Below are 24,023 nucleotides of genomic sequence, written 5' to 3' on the forward strand. Positions count from 1 at the left end.
TCAAAACTAATCGCTGGATTGTCTTCATATTTGGAACTATAGTGTATATACAGACACCGCAGACACCAGTTGGTTTTGGTGACCTTGACCCCATTTTCAAGGTCACAGCAGGCAAATCTGCTTTTGGAGTTGGAAAACGGTGTTGCCGCAATATCTCAAGAACTAATCGCATGATTGTCTTCATATTTGGTACTATGGTGTATATACAGGCGGGGGACATTTCGTCACTCTGTGACAAATACTTGTCTTCACTGATTTTTATCTGATGATAAGCTTTTGTTAAGTCAACTTTAGAGAAGAGTTGATTTCCTGTTAGAGTTGCAGATATGTCAGCTTGAATACTTGTCAACTTCTATATTGGGGTTCACAGTTGGTTTGTAATTGCCACAAATTCTAATTTCCGCAGAATTCTTCGGAATGACCACTATGGGAGTAGCCCATTCTCTCGTCTTCACTTGTGGTGGTGACCCATTCCCTTTCAAGACAATCTAGCCCCTCTTCAACTTGTTTAACCCTTGATAGTTCCAAGTTTCTCTTCAAACAATGACTTGTGCTTCTTCAATAAACTGTCAATCTCTTGTTCGTAGTTGTCAACATTGTCAATGTCACTAAAAGGCTTGTTTACATTTTTGTTGAACAATTTCTTCCAATTTATTGGCAATGTGAAATCCAATCTTTGTCTAAAATTGGGGTTTAACCTTTAACATCTGCCTTTATCAATGATAACACATGCCTATCACCATTATGTTCTACTGCAACTTTAGCTTTCCCACACAATGGCACACGTTCACCTGAATAAGTCTTTAATATCCTATCTGTCTTTTTCGAGTTTCACACAAATTTTTACATTAGAGCCGATCCTGTGTGTGTCAAGTTCCATGGATACTGGAATGTTGTTTAGATTCACTTCACCATCACCAAATCACAACTTCTGGTTTCCTTCCCCGTGTGAAATAAGCCAAGTTTGTCATCTTCATTTTTGTAGGTTTCATTGTCCACTTCACTCAGAAATTTTGTCGTAGCTGTTTTGTTTCTCCCTCTAGATCCACATTGTGATTGTAAATATCCATTCTTGCCACACTGATTACATTTTTAGGGCTTGTACTTGTAATTGTCCGATGAGTGATTGAAATATCCACACCAGAAGCACATTTGTTGTTGTGAACTTGACCTGTCAGATCGAGGTCCTGAAGAAGCCTTTTCATTGGTTGGCCGCTTGTTCATTAATTTGTTTACTGACAAGCTAGATTATATGCTGGTGCTTGAAAGGTGAATTCTTTTCAGCCAATTCCATTGCTGTATCCCTTGCTGTGACTAATTTTAATTCAGATTCAGATAATTCTTTTCTGAATTTCAGGACTCCTCAGTCCACATACAACTTGTTAATGCACGATCATTCTACAGAGAGCTAATTGCATGTACACCGATATTTCTTAGGAACTCGAAACACTGCATAATCTTTCTGCAATACAGTTAGTATTGTTACATGATTAATTTTGTGGATGTGTGGAGCTTTGACCATGTGTTTCGGCTTGCCCACACACGACAGCTTGAATTAAATACTTTCGTAAGTGATTTATGATCTATAATTACCAAAGGTGTTCAAAGTACAATGTATTTGTTTGAAATGTTGGCATCTCTGCAATTGCATTTGCAAGAAAAAATTGTTCAATTCGTTCAATGTACGTCTCACTTTTATCAAATTCTTCTCATCTTCCAAATAAACCATGATGAGGACAAGATGAATACTTACTGCGAGAACATAGAATTTCATTTGTCCAAAAGTAATATCCATGAATATGAAATAATCCGAGAACACATACTCTGGGAATTTCCAAGAATCCTTTGTAATAACTCTTTACTGAAACTTGCACTTCTTCGTTTTCGTTTTCATCACTACGCCCAAGAATGGTTTTCTTGTGACATACTTTTTGTTGATATTCTTTTGTTCAATGATCACTTTCGTGAACGTTTTTTTGTGATGAAACAATTCGTTGACATTTTCTTGCACAAATGTTCACTGTTTCGTCGGTTCGCGGGAAGCTTTGACGTTGACTGGTCAAACTGTTCCATACTTGAAATATATCAACTGTACCAAAGTGCTATGTTCATTATTGCTTAAAATATATATTGTAAAAGCTGTTGTTTCTGATATGATAATAGTTTCAGGTACAATTTCTTCTGGTCATTGCATCACAATCCTGTGAAGTTATATCATCAGGTATTTTTTAAATGAATCACTGGTAGAAAATGTATATACAGCTGGTTGCTATTTCTGGCTTAGTTTGTGAGAAAATGCACACAGTATTTTTAATCCCTGCATGTAAGACAATGCCTATCAGAACAGGAGACACAATTTAATGTTAGTTCATGAAGTCTAGTGATGTTTTGTTGCAAATTTCACAGTTTTATTGACCAAGTTTGTTATTACCTGTTCATCCATCTGAATTTGCTGAATGGATGTGTACATAACAATGTAGTTTATTTACTGCGCATAACTCTCGAAAATGTATTCATTATATAATAAAGTTTTTTTACCCCCTCCCTAGAATTTAGGTGGGGAAGGTAACTCTGGTCAGTTGACAGGTGTAGTCAGCCTCGCTGACTTGGTTGATGCGTGTCATCGTATCCCAAATGTGTGGATCGATGCTCATGACATCAATCACTAGATTGTCTGGTCCAGACTCGAATTTTTACAGACCGCCATCATATGGCTGGAATATTGCTGAGTGCGGCGTAAAACAACAATCAAATAAACAAACAGTTGACAGGTGATTCAGCTGTTCGTAAAATTGCTTCATCAATGTTTGAGAAAACACAAGTGTCCGTAAGTGCACTGTAAACTGAACAACCCTACATTCGCACTTGAAATTTGCAGATGTTATGCCAACCTATTATTATATTGTCTTTTCTGGAATAAAATCCTGTTAAAATAAAAGTCTAAATCAGAAGCATATCTTTCTGTATGAGTTATTAAACAGAATATACAAAGACTCTCTCTTCTTGGTATTGCTAATCAGCAAATTCCAAATGCAAATAATGAAATAAACAGAATGAGCTCAATATATCATTACAATACGGTACATGATGAAATTCACAGATACAGGTGCTTCAGGTGTCTGGGCACTAACCATCGAGGTAATAGTTGCAATCATAGAATCACCTGTGGAAGTTTTACGCAACTCATGGTAGATTTCTTCACTCAACAAAGAGAAGTTGTGACAATGATGTTATTAAAGCTGAAACTCTTGAAACCGAAAAACAACTTGGAAGTCAGGTCTCTGACTCTCTCTGTAGTCACAACGTCTTCCACTAAATCTAGCAAGTCAACGCTAGTATCATTGAGAAAAGTGCCAGTAGTTCTAAAGAATGGAAAGAACAGAATTATTGTTAATGTACTATTGGATGATGCCAGCACACAGACTTATATTAATCAAGATGCTGCCTCAGAATTAGGGTTAATTCAATGGTCAACATTGAACGTTGGAGACTATGTCAGTTCAAATTGGGCTAGAGAATTTGAATGGTTCAAACAATACTACAACATCTGCCTTAGCTACTCAGATTTCTAGACAGATGCAAGTTGTTGATTGGCAGAAGTTTGTAGGCAGATGGAAACACCTGGACAGCATTGAGTTTCCAAAAGTTAAATCTCCCCATATAATAGATCTCCTTATTGGAATGGATTATCTTGAACTGCATAGATCCTATCAGGATATCCCAGGTGAGGAAGGTGAGCCAACAGCACAGCTAAACCCCTCAGGTTGGACCTGTGTTGGTAGAATACCAGGTATAAGTGATGGTTGTCACAATTCGGGCAAATATTTCATTGACAGTAGGAATGTTGAGTTCAATATTACAGAAATAGATAGGGCAACTACAAAGGTTTGCATTGTCTTTGAATGACTGTATTCAGCGAGGTTCAAAATTACAAGGGGACCTTTTTCAGATATTGCTTAGGCTTTGAAGGTACCTAGTATCCATAGTATGTGACATTGCAGAAATGTATCTTCGAATAGAAATGTTGACAAAAGACAGGTCTTTTTTTCGATTTCTTTGGAGGTAAAACAATCAGAATGACATGACACAGGTTTATGTGTTCTCAAGTGCAGTCTTGGTGTTAATGCCTTTCTGTACATATCACAAGAACATGCTAGAAGATTTCAAGATATTTCACCAAAAGCTGCTGAAATTGTGTTAAAGTCGACCTCTATGGATGACAAAATGACTCCCTTCCAAATGAGTTCGAAGCCATAGAGATGTGTGAGCATTGAACTGAGTTCAGGTATGTGCGCAAGAAAGTGGTTCAGCAATTCCCCTGAAGTTTTACAGAAAATTCCCCAAGAAAATAGGGCTACTGAGGTTGATCTTGGTAAGGATGAGTTGCCAACTGCAAAAACACTTGGTTTGACGTGGGTTGCTAAATACACACAATAGTTGGACACTTACAAAGAGAGGTTTTCTTAAAAATAATGGCTAGGGTATTCGATCCATTGAAAAAATGAAAAATTTATCATGCAGGAAGTCTGGATCAGGGGGTTAGATTGAGATGAAGAGCTTTAAACTGATTTGAAAGAGAAAGTGTTGCTTTGGCTCAATCAAGTGAAAGAGATGGAGACTGTTAGATTCCAGAGATGCTTGCAACTCAAGTTCAACATTGAGGACAGGAGATTGCATGTTTTCGTTGATGCATTAGAAAGTGCATATGGGGCAGTTGTATACAACGTGACTAACTATCAAAAAGGGACAGTGTCTAGTTGCTTGGTGGCATCAAAATGTCGAGTAGCACCTCTGATATCAGTCAGCATTCTCCTACAAACGACCAATGCCAGCCTACCGTTAGGACACCGTACTGCTACACAGACTCCTTGCTGACCGTCCAGCCACTCGGCTTACCATATGACTTTCATCAACCAACATCTCCCAAGCCAGCCGCACGGACTACACGGGAGTACCTAGCCAGCAGTCCAGTCGACGGTCCAGCCGATGGTCCAGCCAACCGAGAAGACAGCCACCGCACGACTACCGTTACCCATGGACCACAAGCCACATGGAGGCAGATTATACCAGAATCATGGTCACCGGAGGATGACAAACCCTTCAGGGTAGACATGGCGTGCTACGATTATCCAACCCCCAGGGGAGATTCCCAAGGCCACTCGGAGGCGGAGTCAGAGGGTGTTGAGGATCAGGCTGAAAACTCACCTCAACGAGACTACACCGAAGGTTATACCTTCGTGGAACTAATTGATGAACTCTACCATCTTATGCCTATGCTTCAACCGCCCTGGCAGAAAATTCGCCACCCCAGATGCCTGAATACAGGGGATGTCATGCTCCTACATCGTCTCAACACATTCATCAGACATTACCTCGGCCCAGTTAAGCTGGCAAGGTTGTTGACCAGTTGACCGATAACATTCACAGGCTCAAGTATGATGAATGTTTATCTTTACCACCTATGAAATGGAAGTTCTATAGGATGCATGAGGCTACACTTCTGGAATTCCCAAGTATAGATGAAGATTTCTACAAGTTGGTGCTCAATCCCGACACTTATGTCACATTATCGGCATCGTGGTTCAAGTATTTGACATCTGTCTCCAGAAGGAGTTGCACCAGAAACACCCATGACTTATTAGGACTGATCAAGTCGGACTCATCCATAGCCTCCTACACTTGATTGTCATGATGCAGGAAGACTTTCTCTCCTCCCAAGTTTGGACTTCTGAGGCTACAACATCAACAACTTTTAGCTCAGATCAGATCCAGAGCCGTGTCAAACCAAACCAAGAAGTTTATTATGACACAACCTACATCAGCGACCACAACATTTAACGGGAAATTAAAACATGTCATAGATGAAGTTAAATGAGACACAGCAAAACGTTTCCAAACTTCAATTATCGACTTCCTTACCACCCCCTTCAATGTTATAGACCCTTTCTACCTGTGATGTTTGTTTTATCCTTCTTTATCCATGCAGGGAGCACAGGTAGCCCTGTCATCTAAGGTGCCGCAATTCGCTATCATTGTGGGTTCGGATACCGGTTCGCCTCGATTATGTTTCTATGTCTGTCAGCACCATATCCATGCTCGTGGGTTTCACCAAAGCTGTAAACGTTTGATAGCTGCATCATTTTGGCTTTTCTCCCAATGATGAATTATTGTCAGAAAAAAAAAGTAGGTAAAAAAAATGTTTTATTTTGACTTCATCTTTCTCATGTCTCCTGTGACTCAATCTATATATTTCTGTCACTTGACTGGATAATACAACAACAAATTATTTTAATTTATTGCAGGAATCCAAGCGAGCATATGTAAACCCTGCCAAAGTAGAAAGACTCCACAAACTGTACTGGGATAATGGCAAGGTAGGATTCTCTCTCTCTGCCTCCCTCTATCAACCCCACGATGCAGAGAGTTTCACTCCTATTATTCATGTTCTAAGCTTTTATGTCACGGAACCATATGGCCTTTGAATATTTTTGTCATCTTCCAGACGATACCCGGGGCAGAACTTGAAAACCATACAGTGTATTTGATCGAAACTTGGCAAATCTATCAGTCACATTTTTTATTTTTTGTGTTTCCATAAATTATTTTAAGTAATACGTTACCACTGTTATACCGAGGCTGTTGTCTCCCACAACTGCTGCTATAGCGAAATCTACCACAGAGATCTCAATTACCTCATGCAGCACGTGCGTAGCCACCTAGCTGCCATGTGACACCCTTCACTCTTGTCTCCTTTGTCTGCTAAGCAAGACGTGTTTTCTCCTGCTGAAGCGTTCCTTGAAGATTTGGTGATATTTATTATAGTTTATTCTCTAATAAACTGTGCTTTTATGGGGCGTTGCGGTAGCTACGCTTGGTTATAATTTTCCCGCCAAACGGAAAATTTTTCCCGCCCGTTTTTCTATATACTTGCGGGGTTCGCGTATGCACGTTGTGTTTAACGTTTCCCCTGTTCTTGTATGTTTTTGGGGTTAACATAACTTATTTCTTTAATAAAAGTTATATGTGTATGTTATATGTTCACATTGCTCGTTTATTTTCTTGTGAAAATGCTCGTTTGTGAATCATTGTGGTGCGTGCGTTGTAACCATGTTTTGTTCTTTGTTTATAGCAAACAATCAATGTCTGACATGGATATGTCCCCAGTATCCACCCCCTCTACCCCTGCTCCTCGGAGTTGTGGGGTGTGCAGAAAGTTTTTGTCGTCCCGGGATCCCCACGATCGTTGCCCGCGGTGCAGGGTTCCTTGCGGGGACACCCGGTGCACCCTGTGCGAAGGTCTGGGGCCTGCGGAGTTTGAGCGGTACCGGCTGTACATACAGTCCGTCTCCACCCCTGTGGTGGCCGGTTCCGATACCGCGGGGAATCCACGGTTCCGTGGATTCCTCCGAGGTATACGACGAGACGTCCGACAAGGCTTTCCCGGCATCAACCTTGCTGCGCGGGATTAAGCCTTCTTTGGAGAAGGCCTTCACGGCTGCCTCCGGTCGGGGTCTCCCGTTACCTCCCCCGTCGTGGAGAAAAGGGTCTTTCCCAGTACATGACCTTGCCTTTCCCGAGGCTGGTCCTTCTGCGGAAGCCCATGTGGAGCGTTTGGGGGTCTGTGCCCCACTGGTTGCCACGGTACCACAAGGTACCTTGCAACAGCTGGACACCCTCGCTCGACACTCCATGCTGGCAATGTCTCACGGAGACACATACCTGGCTGCAGCGGCCAGTCTGGTCGAAGGTTCTCCTACGGACCGAGACCAGCGCATTTACAACTGCTTGCTCGGTTTGAATGCTTCCCTGGAGTACGTTGCCGGGGCTTCGGCCTTTGTTTCTGGCACGTGCCATTTTCTTCGGCGCCAGTCGTATCTGGCTGCTTCAGGGTTGGACGCTGCCAATCAGGAGGTGCTCCTTTCGTCAGGAGGTGCAGCCTTGGTCTGCTCGGACCCTGTTTAATAACAAGATCCCTGGGGTTCTGAAGGAACAACAGGCCGCTGTGTCTGCCGAGGCCTCTCGGCACACACTGGATCTTGTGGGGTCCTTGCATAGGCGCCTGGGTGCCGCTCCGAAGCGGAGCGCGCCCCAGGATGCTGCGTCCGGCAGGCCTAAGGGGTCGGGTCCTTCTTCCTCCGGGAAGAAGCCCCGCTCTGAGGGCTCCGGTAAGGGTTCTCAGCAGCCCTTTCGCGGGAAGAAGGGGAACTGGGGGAAGCCCAAGTCGTCTAAGGACGGCAAGGGCCCCTCCAGGTGACTCTCATTGGAGGGGTTCGTATGCCGACAGCGCCAACTTCGGTTGGCCCGTAGGCGAACCCGAGTCACTTGGCCCTGGACAGTTGCGCCTGCCGCAGCCCGTCCGGCCCCCCTCTCTTTCCCCAGTGGGAGCCAGACTCCAGACTTATTGGGAGAATTGGGAACAAGTGTTCGACGACCCGTGGGTGGTCAACACGATTCGGTACGGCTATCGGCTCGATCTCAAAGCGAATCCGCCGCTCACCGTTGCCCCGTCGGCAGGTTTCTATTCGGAAACCGATCTTCCCTTCCTCGCCGATGCCATCGGCAGGTTGGTGGAGAAGAGGGCAGTTCGGGAGTTAGCTCTACCGGAAATAACACCGGGGTTTTACTCCAGGATATTTCTCGTTCCCAAGAAGGACAGTGCCGAACTCAGAATGATTCACAACTTGAAATCGTTCAACGAGTTCTACCTGCGCAAGCCGCCCAAGTTCAGAATGTTGAGCTTGACGGACCTGAAAGCACTGATCATGCCGGCCGACTGGCTAGCTTCGATCAACCTGAAGGATGCTTATCTGCATGTTCCGATTCACTCGGATCATCACAAGTATCTCAGGTTTGTCTTTCAAGGCAGGCACTACGAGTGGGTTGTACTCCCCTTCGGTCTTACATCCGCTCCCTGGCTGTTCACCCGGTTAACCACCCCCATAGTGGGGTTCCTCCACCGGAGGGGTGTCCGGTACTTCGTGTACCTGGACGACTCGCTAGTAGCAAATCGAATGACGGACACCCTGTCACGCCATCTCGTTTTCGCACGTCGGCTCTCGGAGCAATTGGGGTGGATTGTCAATCTCCCCAAGAGCGAGTTAACCCCTTCTCAGAACTTGCAGTTCATCGGAGGTTGGTTCAACACGGGGTCCCATCGCCTATTTGTCCCCCCAGACCGGTGGCACAAAATTCAGGCGATGATTGCCAAAGTCTTAGCGGTGCAACAGACTGTTCACTTTTGGGAACAGCTGTTAGGGCTACTTGTATCAGCCCAGGACTGCACCGAACGGGGTCGTCTCTAACTCCGCCCGCTGCAACGGTTTTTAATCCAGTTGTTAGCAACGGAGGTGAACAGTGCGACCGTCGCCCTCCCGGATCGGCTCCGACCGCATCTGGAGTGGTGGACGCTCCCTTACAATGTCTTATCAGGAGTCTCTATGCGGCCCTACCGGGCCACGTTGAACCTGTAAACAGACGTCTCTCTAGTGGGCTGGGGCGCCCATCTAGAGGGGGAGGTGAGTTCGGGGCTGTGGTGCGTAGACGAACTAGGTCTTCACATCAATTGTCTCGAGTTCAAGGCAGTGATCAACGCAGTCAATCACTGGAAGCATCGTCTCATCGACGCCCGGCTCATGCTGGCGACTGACAACACGACGGTAGTGTCCTATGTGAACAAACTTTGGGGAACCCACAGTCACTCGCTACTCGATCTCACGTTCGAGTTTTACGCTCTGGTGGACAGTGTCCCGTGCCAGATACGCGCCCGTCACATCCCAGGTGTGCGGAACATACTGGCTGATGCTCTATCGAGGCCTCAGGATCCGAACCCCACAGAGTGGATGCTGAACCCAGTAGTGTTTCAGTGGCTGTGCGAACGTTTGGGTCGTCCGATGGTCGACCTGTTCGCAACACGGTTCAACAATCAACTCCCGTTGTTTGTATCACCAGTCCCGGACCCGAGGGCCATCGATCACGATGCTCTCGCGTTAGACTAGACGGGCTTGGACGCTTATGCTTACCCGCCGACAGCGTTGATACCACACATTCTAAGCCGGCTTCGAGGAGTTCGCTGTCGAATGTTACTGACCGCGCCCATGTGGCCGAACAGATCGTGGTACCCCGACTTGCTGACCCAGGTCACGCAGTCGCCACTCCCACTGCCTGTGAGACCGGATCTCTTGATCCACCCTCACACCCGTCAGCTTCATCCAAACGCAGGGCAGTTCAATCTGCACGCGTGGATGTTGTCACCGAGTGTCTGAGGAGTAAAGTTTTTTCTCGCCGGGCGTCTCGGGCATACGTTAGTATGCATCGTGATTCTACCCAGAAGGTGTATAATGCACGTTGGGTTATTTTCCCGAAGTGGTGTTGTAAACATCACATTCATTCGCCAGATAAGGTATCTGTGCAGGATATTGCTCGTTTCATGTCTCACTTGCGAGAGACCCGGAAACTCTCCGGGGGTTCCATTGCCAACTATGTCTCGTCCGTTGCTACAGTACGGGACGTTGCTATGGGTACCAGTCTCTCCAAAGAGCCGGTGATGCGGGGTATTATCAAGGGTTTCAAACAGCACGATCTTAAGAAGGGCCGCCTTCGGGCACCGGCCTGGGATCTTTCCCTAGTGTTGCAATCACTTACGGAAGCTCCGTATGAACCCTTGCATAGTGCTTCGTTCCGGCATGTGACTTGGAAAACAGCATTTCTCCTCTCCTTTGCCACGGCGGCACGTGTATCCGAAATTCATGCACTCGATGTCGCCAAGGTACGATTCAATAGGGGTGACGAAGGAGCGGTCCGCCTGGGCCTGCTCATGGGCTTCGTCGCCAAGAATCAGAGAGTCGGGCAAACGGAGAGAGAATTCACTGTAAGATCCCTCAAAGAAATCTTACATCCTGCTGATACTGAGGACAGAGCGCTGTGTCCGGTTAGGGCCCTGAAGTATTATCTTAAGGCTTCGAATGAACGTAGACAAGGGCGTGACCGTCTGTTCATATCGTGTAACCCTAATCGCACGGTTGACATAACTCGCAACTCGATTGCGTTGTGGCTTCGCTCTGTCATCAATCTGGCGTACCGGTCTTGGGGGTTACCGGTAGCGGGGTCAAACCCGCACGAGATCAGGGCGCTAGCGGCAACATTTGCCCTACACTCGAATATCTCTGTTCACAGAATATTACGAGGTTGTTACTGGCGTTCTGACTCGGTTTTTGCCAATCATTACCTCAGAAAGGTTTCTGATGAAGACGTGGAGGGGGTGCACCGTCTTGGGCCGCTGATCGCGGCACAAGCGGTCATCTAGGGGGTGTGTCCAGCGCAATTCCAAACTCCGCAGTCGTCAGTCCTTGCACGGTGGTCAATCTGGGTCGTCTCCGATGTTCCCACGCCGTGGGTACAGGAGTGGGGGTCCTGCAAACCAGCGCACTCACACCACAGGTGAGGCGGCTTTTTGTGTGTTTTGTCCTTATTTGTATTTTGACAATTATGCATTTAATTGTCTGTCGTGTATTCCAACCTTGCGATACATGCTTACGAATACTGGAATTAGGTCACGCGCCTAATGCATGCTTTAAGTAGGCTTGCTCTGGGATATACGGTCTGAAGGAAATTAATTTCCCTCTTTTCGACTGTTTAACCTGATCTAAGATTTAGCTCACGCGGATACAGTGTTCTCATCCGCTGCGGCGATGAAATACCTATCCAGTGGGGCCGTTTGGAGTCACCAATCGTTTTGGCAATGACGATTGAGCCTTACGGTATGCGCTTGACAGTGCTTTGGTATTCCTATAGGCTAACGCCTAGCTAGGTGCATGCGCATCGAGTGCTTCCGCCTTGGTGTTTACTTCCGCTGGTCGGAAGGAACGCTAGCAGTCAGGATTCGGGTTGTAGGTGCTCCCAACCGCCTACTGTGGTAGTCAGCCTCGGTATAACAGTGGTAACGTATTACTTAATGTAATTTGTAGAATTTTCCTATTCGGAATATTCTATAAGTAATACGTTACCACTGGGCTGCTGCCCGCCCGTCCGTCCCCCGAGCACTTGCTCTCGCAGGAGACAAGAGTGAAGGGTGTCACATGGCAGCTAGGTGGCTACGCACGTGCTGCATGAGGTAATTGAGATCTCTGTGGTAGATTTCGCTATAGCAGCAGTTGTGGGAGACAACAGCCTCGGTATAACAGTGGTAACGTATTACTTATAGAATATTCCGAATAGGAAAATTCTACAAATTAGGACTTGGTTCTCTAAGGGTGGACAGACTGAACTGGTGTCATTTGATATTAAGGAGATTTGGAAATGTTTATTTTATAATTTCCATTGCAGCTATTTTGACACGGGCTAAGAGAAATGTTGGGTCAGTTACCTGGTTTCGGACCATAACGTGTTAAAATGGGTGGGGCATATAGATGACTTCGTTGACTATACACTTGTTTAGTTATTGTTTCTTGTAATTTGTCATTTGTTTTCATAAAAACACCCCACAGAAACACACTTGTTTTACTTTCCATTTCATATGGATGTGACCATGGTGGATCTTTTGTGGGTAAACAATTTTAGCTTCTTCAAGAACATTCATCTCTTTACTCATTACATACAGAAATGCACATTTACTTGTGGTTACTTTACAGACAGCTGACTCTTGTTCCCTTACCTGTAGTTGTCCTTATTGATGATGCACAGTGTATGACCAGCTTGTAGGTGTGAGTGGAGTGGAAGGTGTCCTAATTGATGATGCACAGTTTATGAGCTGCTTGAAGGTGTGAGTGGAATGGAAGGTGTCCTAATTGATGATGCACAGTTTATCAGCTGCTTGAAGGTGTGAGTGGAATGGAAGGTGTCCTAATAGATGATGCACAGTGTATGACCAGCTTGTAGGTGTGATTGGAATGGAAGGTGTCCTAATAGATGATGCACAGTGTATGACCAGCTTATAGGTGTCCTAAATGATGATGCACAGTGTATGACCAGCTTGTAGATGTGAGTGGAATGGAAGGTGTCCGAATTGATGATGCACTGTGTATGACTAGGTTGTAGGTGTGATTCGAATGGAAGGTGTCCTAATTGATGATGCACAGTGTATGACCAGCTTGTAGGTGTCCTAAATGATGATGCACAGTGTATGACCAGCTTGTAGATGTGAGTGGAATGGAAGGTGTCCGAATTGATGATGCACTGTGTATGACTAGGTTGTAGGTGTGATTGTATTGGAAGGTGTCCTAATTGATGATGCACACTGTATGACCAGCTTGTAGGTGTGAGTGGCAACAGCAGAGGAAATATATCTGTTCTTGTAAGCCATGAATAGCTTCATTTTACTCTCTTCACCATCACAATTATTTCTGCAAACAGGTGGCTCAACCATTGCCATCACTGAAAGAAATCCGAGATACAGCCAAATCATCCCTCAATTCTATACGACAAGACCACAAGCGAGCCCTCAACCCTACTCCATACAAGGTAAGGCACCAACTATTTGTGCAGCAATATAAGACTGTATATCCTTTAAGGGGTAATGCTGGAGTTGATTCTTGTGACCTCTAGTCTGCCAGCTAGACCATACATGGAAAGATTGCATGAGTATATACAAGGCAAGCAGACAGCTCATATTCCTGTTATTATCTGTTATTCCACTGATATGTGGGAAATAGTCTGATTTGCCAGCTGAAATAAGTCCCCTGTTGTGGTTTATGATATGATTATTTGGAGATATTCTTCTAACTACAAAATACCATCTTCAGTTACCATTTGTCACCACTCACCTAGGCCTGTTCCTGTGAACAAGATAGTTTTTCATGTCAGGCTCAATACAAATAGTGGATGGGGAAGCCTAGTGGTTAAAGCGTTTACTCATCATGCCAAAGGCCTGGTTTTGATTACCCTCATGGGTACAATGTGTGAAGCCCATTTCAGGTGTAACCAATCATGGTGTTATTGAAACATTGCTAAAAGCGGCATAAAATCATGCTTACTCGATAAAAGAAACAGCTTTCTGACATACTTTTTATGAAATAAGTGAATGTCTGACGCTCATGTAACTGAATAGGGACAGTGATTGTATTCTGATTGGTTGTTTCAGGTTTCTGTCTCTGACAACCTGTACACGTTCATCCATGATCTGTGGCTGGAGAGTGCACCAATAGGAGAGCTCTCCTAGACATCTCCCAGCCACACCTGATTAGGACGTCTCTGTTCCAGTGGCGGGAGAGCTCATGATCACTCTGTTGTCAGACACCCATGTTTTTGTCACATCTCTGAGCACTCTTGTACCTTATCTTGCTTCATTTCTTCTTTCTTTGACATGTGAATTTGTTTGTTGATACAACAGTTATTGTTGAGCTTCCAGGCAGTAGGTTGCCATCCAGTGGAACTCTAAGGTAGTAATAATTACTAGTTGTAGTTATAGTAATAATGGCCAACCTGGGGCTGTGGGTTGGCCTATTTGTGCCTACTGATGTCTTGCCCACTGTGGATCCTCATGTCTTAGCGAGATATGTGTGCATGTTGGTGAGGACTACACAGCATGGTTCCCAGAGCTCAGTATTGCTGTATTTAGAGTGCTAGACACAATATGTAGAGATGGGATAAGAATATGTTTTTAGGTTTTTGTTATATACAAATCTCATTAATTTTGAAGCTGTACAGTTTTAAAATGCAATTTTTAGAACCTTCAGTGATATATTGTTTTATGATATACAATTTTTATGATGTTATAATCTTTTTTGATGATATATATTTAATTGGATTGTATATTTACTTGTGCCAGGTCATATTTGATGTTGCTGGTCAGGGTAGAGTGCGTGTGTCATGGCAATAATTGATGCATATGTCTTTACTGGGGTAATGTTATCATACATGCACAGACTATCAGACAAAGATAAGTATTATTCAATAGGAATAATGTCCCTTGAACTTACTGGTCATGAATGTACCGTATCAACAGTGGTCTATTTATATACAGGTTTCATGTAATACATGTACAATGCAATACATTTTAGGGTTATTTATTTTTAGGGCATAACAACTAAGTGGTAACTACCTCCTGTCAACAGTAAACAATCAGTTTACAGGAGATGAATATTTCTCTATATAGCAGATAAATGGAACTCCACCTATAGCTGTTATAGTCTTAAGAAGACAGAGTCTGATACTGTGTCAGCTGCAGGGGTGATGATGATGATGTTCTGTCTGTGACACGGTGGGTTAGAATTAGACTGAAGGTATTGTCTCCTCTAAAGTACCTCAACAACTAGGACAGGTCATATGCTAAGTTCTAACAGTGCTCTAAATAGTAAAGTGAAATTTAGTATGAAAGAATATGTTCATATGTGATTTATTTAAGTCAATTAATTAAGTAAATTTTGTCAAGTGCATAATAAAAGCCACTGCCACTGCCAGAATTTCATAATAGTGAAATTACATGACATTACACGATATTGTCGGGGCATGTCCACAAACACTTGAGACAAGAGAACAAATTGTGTAGCTGTGTCCAGTCCGTAAATAAGCAGGGGTCTGTGACCTTTGGAAAATGGACAAATTTGAGGAACGTGCTGTGGTCAAGTTTTTGACATCATGTAATGTCCACATCAAAAGAGTTTACTGTTAAGAAATCCCTTCTGTAACATCACTACATACTCAACATCTATAGTATACAAAACATCTAGATTCTACTAAACATCTATATTGTATTAAACATGTATATTGTACAATGCTCCTTATGTCTATGTACTTGTACATTTATGAGCCTGTCCAGATTTGTGAAGTCATTTTAATTGTTTAATATGATAGTGTCCTACAGTCACAGAAAGATGTACACCTGTAGAGTGTCTGTAGTCTGTCAGCATGGACGGTGCTGTAGACACCGGGAACTTCACACATGGCTAAGTTTGTGTACTTATCAAGTTCCAGATAATCTACAGCACTCTTCCTGTATACATGATGAAGATCAATATTCCATGTCCGTTGAATGTGCTTATAGACATAGGATCTACTTTTCATCAGTCAGTCATGTATTGTGTCATATAGCTGATGAGGAACAAGTAGGCTTGCTTGAAACAGTGAATCATCGCAACAACTAAGAAGATAATCATTCATACTATCTTGCCACTAGTTATATGTCAACATTTGCACGCCACAATAGAGCATAGCAAGGTGGTACACTCACCAGTGTGTGTCCAGCAGATACTGGACACTGTACAACACGCAGTGACAATAGAGCATTGCAAGGTGGTACACTCACCAGTGTGTGTCCATCAGATAATGGACACTGTACAACACGCAGTGACAATAGAGCATTGCAAGGTGGTACACTCACCAGTGTGTGTCCATCAGATAATGGACACTGTACAACATGCAGTGACAATAGAGCATTGCAAGGTGGTACACTCACCAGTGTGTGTCCAGCAGATACTGGACACTGTACAACATGCTTTGACAATAGAGCATTGCAAGGTGGTACACTCACCAGTGTGTGTCCATCAGATAATGGACACTGTACAACATGCAGTGACAATAGAGCATTGCAAGGTGGTACACTCACCAGTGTGTGTCCAGCAGATACTGGACACTGTACAATACGCAGTGACAATAGAGCATTGCAAGGTGGTACACTCACCAGTGTGTGTCCATCAGATACTGGACACTGTACAACACGCAGTGACAATAGAGCATTGCAAGGTGGTACACTCACCAGTGTGTGTCCATCAGATACTGGACACTGTACAACACGCAGTGACAATAGAGCATTGCAAGGTGGTACACTCACCAGTGTGTGTCCATCAGATACTGGACACTGTACAACACGCAGTGACAATAGAGCATTGTAAGGTGGTACACTCACCAGTGTGTGTCCATCAGATAATGGACACTGTACAACATGCAGTGACAATAGAGCATTGCAAGGTGGTACACTCACCAGTGTGTGTCCATCAGATAATGGACAACACGCAGTGACAATAGAGCATTGCAAGGTGGTACACTCACCAGTGTGTGTCCATCAGATACTGGACACTGTACAACACGCAGTGACAATAGAGCATTGCAAGGTGGTACACTCATCAGTGTGTGTCCATCAGATACTGGACACTGTACAACACGCAGTGACAATAGAGCATTGCAAGGTGGTACACTCACCAGTGTGTGTCCATCAGATAATGGACACTGTACAACATGCAGTGACAATAGAGCATTGCAAGGTGGTACACTCACCAGTGTGTGTCCATCAGATAATGGACAACACGCAGTGACAATAGAGCATTGCAAGGTGGTACACTCACCAGTGTGTGTCCATCAGATACTGGACACTGTACAACACGCAGTGACAATAGAGCATTGCAAGGTGGTACACTCATCAGTGTGTGTCCAGCGGAGGAGGATGTTTACACGTGTGGTTAACCCTAGCACGGCTCATGTGTTGTGCCAGCAAGTGAATAATCAACATCAAAACATGGGTGAAATAGTTTTTAATGCATAAATGTGCTTAAGACTTTGTTGTACACCTTATGAAAAAGACTTGACTCTTTGGAAATGCAAACTTTGTATTGAATCTTTTTCTCACTTATAAAGATACATGTGGAGGACCATAATTTGACCTTCAGTTTGTTATGACATGGAACTGAATATTGTAGTTATTTTTTCAACTGTTTTTTTTAATTTGAAAACATTAAAGAACCCGAAAGCTTTGAGAGCTGGTATTTTGGTATGAGACATAACGTTACAATGAGGTTGGGATTTAATAATGTCATTTAGATTAAGATTAGATGTAGGTTTATTTCAAAGAACTAAAAACGGAGAATATTTAAAAATATGGCAGTGGTCAAGCTGCGGTACTTATTATCAGTTACTTTCCTGCCCGACCATCTGCACTCAGTGTGGTCATTGTTGATGATGTGACGATTAGGTACCATACATTTCAGAAAATAGATACTTTACAAAAATGTTTGTTAACATATAATAAGAATAGGACACTGAGATTATTCTGTCTGTTAACATCAACCAGACCACATTGCACACCCGCCACACACAACAAATAACAAATAACACTCACTTTGAATGAATGTCACTGGTGAGGAACACTGCCTTGGCATTAAGTTTGTTTCTTTGTTACACTGTAAGAATACTAAGGTGAAAGAATATGTGGCCAGATCTGTATTGTCAAATACATTGGACACAAAACCAGGTTGACTTCTGAGTTAACTCATCAAATGCTGACTGCCAGCACAATCCTGCTGTTCAATCAGATTTGAGTATATGTTCATTGTAATTTCTACAGTTTCACAGTTGTGGTACCTGGCACATGACTACCGGGGTAGTTGTAATTAGATGTGTTGTTGCTGAAGGGCATCCAAGTTCACAGAACTAATTGTCTTGCACTTTTTTGTTATAAGATATATTATCAGATGTGTACCTTCCCATTACAGAGAGTGAAAGTTTCAAAGGTTGATGTATACACAAAATAATTATAAATATTTCTGCTTTTGCAATCAAAATTAATTACCGTATTCGACATTATAAGAGCCGTGCTCTAATAAGCGCCCACAGCAATATTTGCTAATATATTGAACAATCCCATTTAGCACCCCTTCTGATTGATAAATGTACGCAAGACTATTTATTCATGCATAATATGTTTGTTATATGCAACCTTAATTATGGGCAATTAAATTCTGGAAAAATATATCTGTTGTATATGAACATTTCAGGCTGTTAGCATAAACCACGAAATTTACGATCTGTCAACTCTGTTGTTTTTCACCAAAATAATATTCTAATAAGGGCCCCCTATTTCTAATTTTGAGAGCACCCCGGCGCTTATTATGTCGAATACGGTATCTGTGTTTGATTATGATGAAATTGGTGCCAGTTAGTGTTACTACAGTATGTCAAACATAATTAGCGTACACACATGCTAGTTTGCATCATGAACATGCATCTAGCCACTACTAGTATAGGTGTCAGACCTCATGGCAAAGGCAAGGACCAAAATTAATACCACTTTTACTGTAAACTATATTCATGAAACAATATTGTATACTTTGGCGTGAGCTGTGAAGCAAACAGGCAGCAGTGTAATTAACATGTCTGATGATATTTTAGAGAGGTGTTAAGGATAACATGTTAACCTGATATATCAGGTACCAACAATAACAGAAACACACTCTTACAAAACACTTGATAGTCTTGACATGGCGATGCATATGTTGCCTGTCTGGCATAGTCATGAAGTGAATTCACTAATGTTGCATCATTATAACCTGTTCAAACCTGGCAATTTCAAAATATTCACAGGTGTTTGAACCACTCATGTTGTAATTGACGGGTGATAACCCATTTTGTGTTCTTGTTGTTTTGCACACATATAATGTGATTTGATCTTGATTTCTTCAGTGGTATATATTCTGTTTATTAACACAATCAACTAAAGAAATCATTGTAATCACTTTTGTTTTCTTTGAGAAAATGTTTTATTCTCAATGTTACTTGCACTTAACTCATTTTTTTAACATAACCAAAATATTTTGTTGAAAGTATGTATTTAATGTGCATTCCTGTGTACCAGATATGATGCCGCCTTAATCTAGCATTTAGCTGCCAAGTACAGAGAGCAGTGTAATGTTGGCAATATTTATGTGCCTGTACTTGTTAGTATTGAAAGTTATCTGTACTCTTATATAGTTTGCCTTCCTGATTAGAATTACCAGGCTGATATGTACAACTATCAAGGTTGTCTCCATTTTGTGGTAGATTTAAAAATCTGTTGTTACACGATATAATGCCAAAAATCACACTATCAACAAAAGTATCACTTTTTTTCTGGAAGAAAGGCATTGTCATCAATTGAGCAGTCCAATCTCTGGGGCTAAAGTTTAGCAGAAGAAGGTCAGACATCTGTTGGACTGGTTCAACAGCAGATGAGAGAAAAATAATCACTAAACTTTGCAGAATGTGTCAAAACACCTGATATGCTTAGTCACTTACAGCCTAACTGGTGACACTATGACACAGTTACAGCCTCACTGGTGGCACTATGACACAGTAACAGCCTCACTGGTGACACTATAACACAGTAACAGCCTCACTGGTGACACTATGACACAGTTACAGCCTCACTGGTGACACTATGACACAGTTACAGCCTCACTGGTGGCACTATGACACAGTTACAGCCTCACTGGTGGGACTATGACACAGTAACAGCCTCACTGGTGGCACTATAACACAGTTACAGCCTCACTGGTGGCACTATGACACAGTAACAGCCTCACTGGTGGCACTATAACACAGTTACAGCCTCACTGGTGGCACTATAACACAGTAACAGCCTCACTGGTGGCACTATAACACAGTTACAGCCTCACTGGTGGTACTATGACAGAGTTACAGCCTCACTGGTGGCACTATAACACAGTAACAGCCTCACTGGTGACACTATGACAGAGTTACAGCCTCACTGGTGGCACTATGACAGAGTTACAGCCTCACTGGTGGCACTATAACACAGTAACAGCCTCACTGGTGGCACTATAACACAGTAAGAGCATATCTGCCAGCATTACAACAGTTAAAGTCTTTCTGAGAACATTATGACAGTTACAGACTCTCTGTGAACATTATGACAGTTACAACCCCTCTGCCAACATTATGACAGTTACAGACTTTCTGCGAAGATTATGACAGTTACAGACTCTCTGCCAACATTATGAAAGTTACAGCCTCTCTGCCAACATTATGACAGTTACAGACTTTCTGCGAAGATTATGACAGTTACAGCCTCTCTGCCAACATTATGACAGTTACAGACTTTTCTACCAACATTATGACAGTTACAGACTCTCTTTGAACAATATGACAGTTACAGACTTTCTGCCAACATTATGACAGTTACAGCCTCTCTGCCAACATGACAGTTACAGACTTTTCTACCAACATTATGACAGTTACAGACTCTTTGAACATTATGATAGTAACAGCTTCTCTGCCAACATTATGACAGTTACAGCCCCTCTGCCAACATTATGACAGTTACAGACTTTCTGCCAACATTATGACAGTTACAGTCCCTCTGCCAACATTATGACAGTTACAGCCCCTCTGCGAATATTATGATAGTAATAGCCTCTCTGCCAACATTATGACAGTTACAGCCTCTCTGCCAACATTATGACAGTTACAGACTTTTCTACCAACATTATTAAAGTTACAGACTCTCTTTGAACATTATGACAGTTACAGACATTCTGCGAACATTATGACAGTTACAGACTTTCTGAGAACATTATGACAGTTACAGACTCTGTGAACATTATGACAGTTACAGACTTTCTGCGAACATTATGATAGTAACAGCCTCTCTGCCAACATTATGACAGTTACAGCCCCTCTCTGAATATTATGATAGTAACAGCCTCTCTGCCAACATTATGACAGTTACAGCCCCTCTGCCAACATTATGACAGTCACAGCCCCTCTGCGAATATTATGATAGTAACAGCCTCTCTGCCAACATTATGACAGTTACAGCCTCTCTGCCAACATTATGACAGTTACTGGCTACATATAGCATGGTCAGTATGTGTTTGACTGCTCCAAGGTTTACTGTTTACAGCAATATGTTCAGTAGTAGCAGAGGTTGAAATGTGCTCCGGATTTCTCTGTTGTGGCATTATTGACACAAATTCGTACAACAACTCACTTATAAATCTACCATGAATTGGTCAATCTGAATTTTATGGATATGTGCAAAGGGAGAGGCAGAAGATGTGCATTTACTAACCTTTAATCAAAATGTCACAATTCAGACGGTGATGTGAGATGTAACTTGCACACATTGAGCCACTTGTTCTTTCTTTTTGGTATTGCAGGGACAGCTTATGTACAATTGTAATTGGTGGAAATAGCAATGTGAGATTGATGTTGTATTGGCAACATATATTAAACAGACACGTTTTCTATCTTATCATCCCTCAAAATGAGATGTTGAGTATATTGATATATAGTTTTTGAACTACACAAAGAATATGATATTTAGATTATTCCATTGTCTGTGTTTTAGTTGGGAGAAGTATTGGCATGCTTGAGTATCAATTTGACTATGGGATAGTTGAGTGTGATAGTGGGCTAGCTTTTACTGTGATATTACTTACCTACACAGATGTGGTACTGTAGGTAGATGCCATGTTTAACATCTTCCTCTGTTAAACATCAGTATGTTATTTTCCGTTTTAAAAACATATATAAAAGATAATAAAAGATTGGTGGAGTTTGATTGTATGTTGAGTCTTGATGATCCCAACCATCTCATCCTGGGGCTGGTGGATGATGACTTCCAGCGTTTGGTTTTGGCTTGAGTAAGGCAAGTTGTTACTGTACATTGTATATAAACATTGTCATTGGACTCCCAGGCTAATCAGCAAGTCTGCAGCTAAGAATTCTTGTGCCTTCAGTCGACCATCTCATCACGGTGACATTTTGTTGGCATCACCAGCTGCCTGCAGGGAATGTGGTAAATACGAGATTGCTGGGGCACCCATTCCACCTGCTGGGAGTGCTGAGATCTGTTGTGCTCTGTGGACACTTCAGCTAGAGAATCACAGCTTCATGCATTAGATTTCTCAGTCCTCTCTCATGCAGAGGATTGGAGCTCTGTTACTATCAGATCTCTCCCAGACTTTGTAGCCAAGAATCGTTATTCCATACCTGCACTAAAAGAGTGAGTGAGTGATTTGGGCTTTGCACTACTTTGAACAGTATTCCAGTGGCGTGTCAGCATCAGATGTGAGGAAAGCCCCAAATGATGCAGGTCTCGGTTGTTTACCACCTTAGTGAAACCCACGAACACAGGTCTGGTGATCACAAACATAGAAACATAAGTGTGCCTAAACAGGATTAGTAGGTTCATAGGTTTCTGGTGTGCCAAAGGAACATATACCCCTGCACAGCTACTTGGACGACTGGCCACCTACGCCCACCTGCGCCAGGTAGAACTGTGGACCAGCCAGCACTCCAGTCTTTGTTCACAGTAACAAGGCCTCACAGTACAGTACACAGGAAGAGACACTTCATATCCTGAAAAAACTTTCTCTGGCAAAGACATAACTAAGGCCACAGTTGCTGATGGTTAAAGTAGATTGGTGACTATACTTTGCTCTGTAAAGTATAGTGGATATCAACATGATTGTTGATTGAGCAAGATTTTATAGTTAAAATAGGACTCGATGATTTGCTTGACACATGTAAAACCTCGAGAGGGGGAAAAGCCAGGAAAATATCTGGATGCTTTATAGTGAAACAATACAGCAGTCAGGTATAAAACGAACATGCAGCATTCAGATGTCAACTTGTCAAGTACACATCACAAGTATGTGTAGAAATATGAAGATGATGCACACTTGCACTGGATATAATGCATATTACAGTTGTCCCTGGAATTCACAGTCTGAAAATAAATTATCACAGCTTACGGACAATATAGATAATGATTATGAAAATATCATTAAAATGTCAAAGTATACTTCTAGCCTCGGGGCCCGAGTGGGTTAGATTGCTCACTTTGTGTGCTGGTGATGAAGTAAGTGTGGGTTCGAATCCGGCATGTGTAGTAGAATGTGTACTTTACTGAGAGAGTGTTATCCCAAATGTAACATGTGTTAAGTTGATGTAGATAAAAAGATAAGATCGTTCATGGTGATGTTACGCTGTCAATGATATACTCTACCTCAGTCACTGTTAGGGCATCATTTTGTCACCGGTTGTGGCCAACGATGGACTGAAGCCTTTTAGATGGGAAAATGTGGTTTATTCTATCCAATATAATGTAAGCAGCAGTATAAGTGGATGTCCAGTCGTGGAAGCAAGACGGTCTCTCCTGGTTGTGGTGTGTTTGTTTGTTGTTTAACGCCACACTCGCCAACATTTCACCTATATGACGCTGGTGGTGAATATGACATTGATCCGGTTAGTCGCCTCTTACGACGAGCATAGTCGATTTTTACCACAACCATGGATTGCTGAAGACCTTATTTTAACCT

The 24,023-nt window shown here is 42.8% G+C and overlaps 1 protein-coding gene across 1 annotated transcript in view; it reads left to right on the top strand.

The window, feature by feature from the left end:
* LOC139478299 (nicotinate phosphoribosyltransferase-like) overlaps positions 1-22,250 on the top strand; it is a 53,039-nt gene extending 30,789 nt beyond the window's left edge. Inside the window, exons 12-14 of the mRNA XM_071260717.1 lie at positions 6,303-6,374; positions 13,348-13,455; positions 14,075-22,250. Coding sequence (XP_071116818.1) covers positions 6,303-6,374; positions 13,348-13,455; positions 14,075-14,152 — 258 coding nt within the window. The 3' untranslated portion in view covers positions 14,153-22,250. The remainder of the gene's footprint in view (positions 1-6,302; positions 6,375-13,347; positions 13,456-14,074) is intronic.
* Positions 22,251-24,023: the final 1,773 nt, after the last annotated feature.

This window comes from Haliotis cracherodii, unplaced genomic scaffold (assembly GCF_022045235.1).
Source record: "Haliotis cracherodii isolate W230 unplaced genomic scaffold, xgHalCrac1.p SCAF_1, whole genome shotgun sequence".
NCBI classification, from domain to species: domain Eukaryota; kingdom Metazoa; phylum Mollusca; class Gastropoda; order Lepetellida; family Haliotidae; genus Haliotis; species Haliotis cracherodii.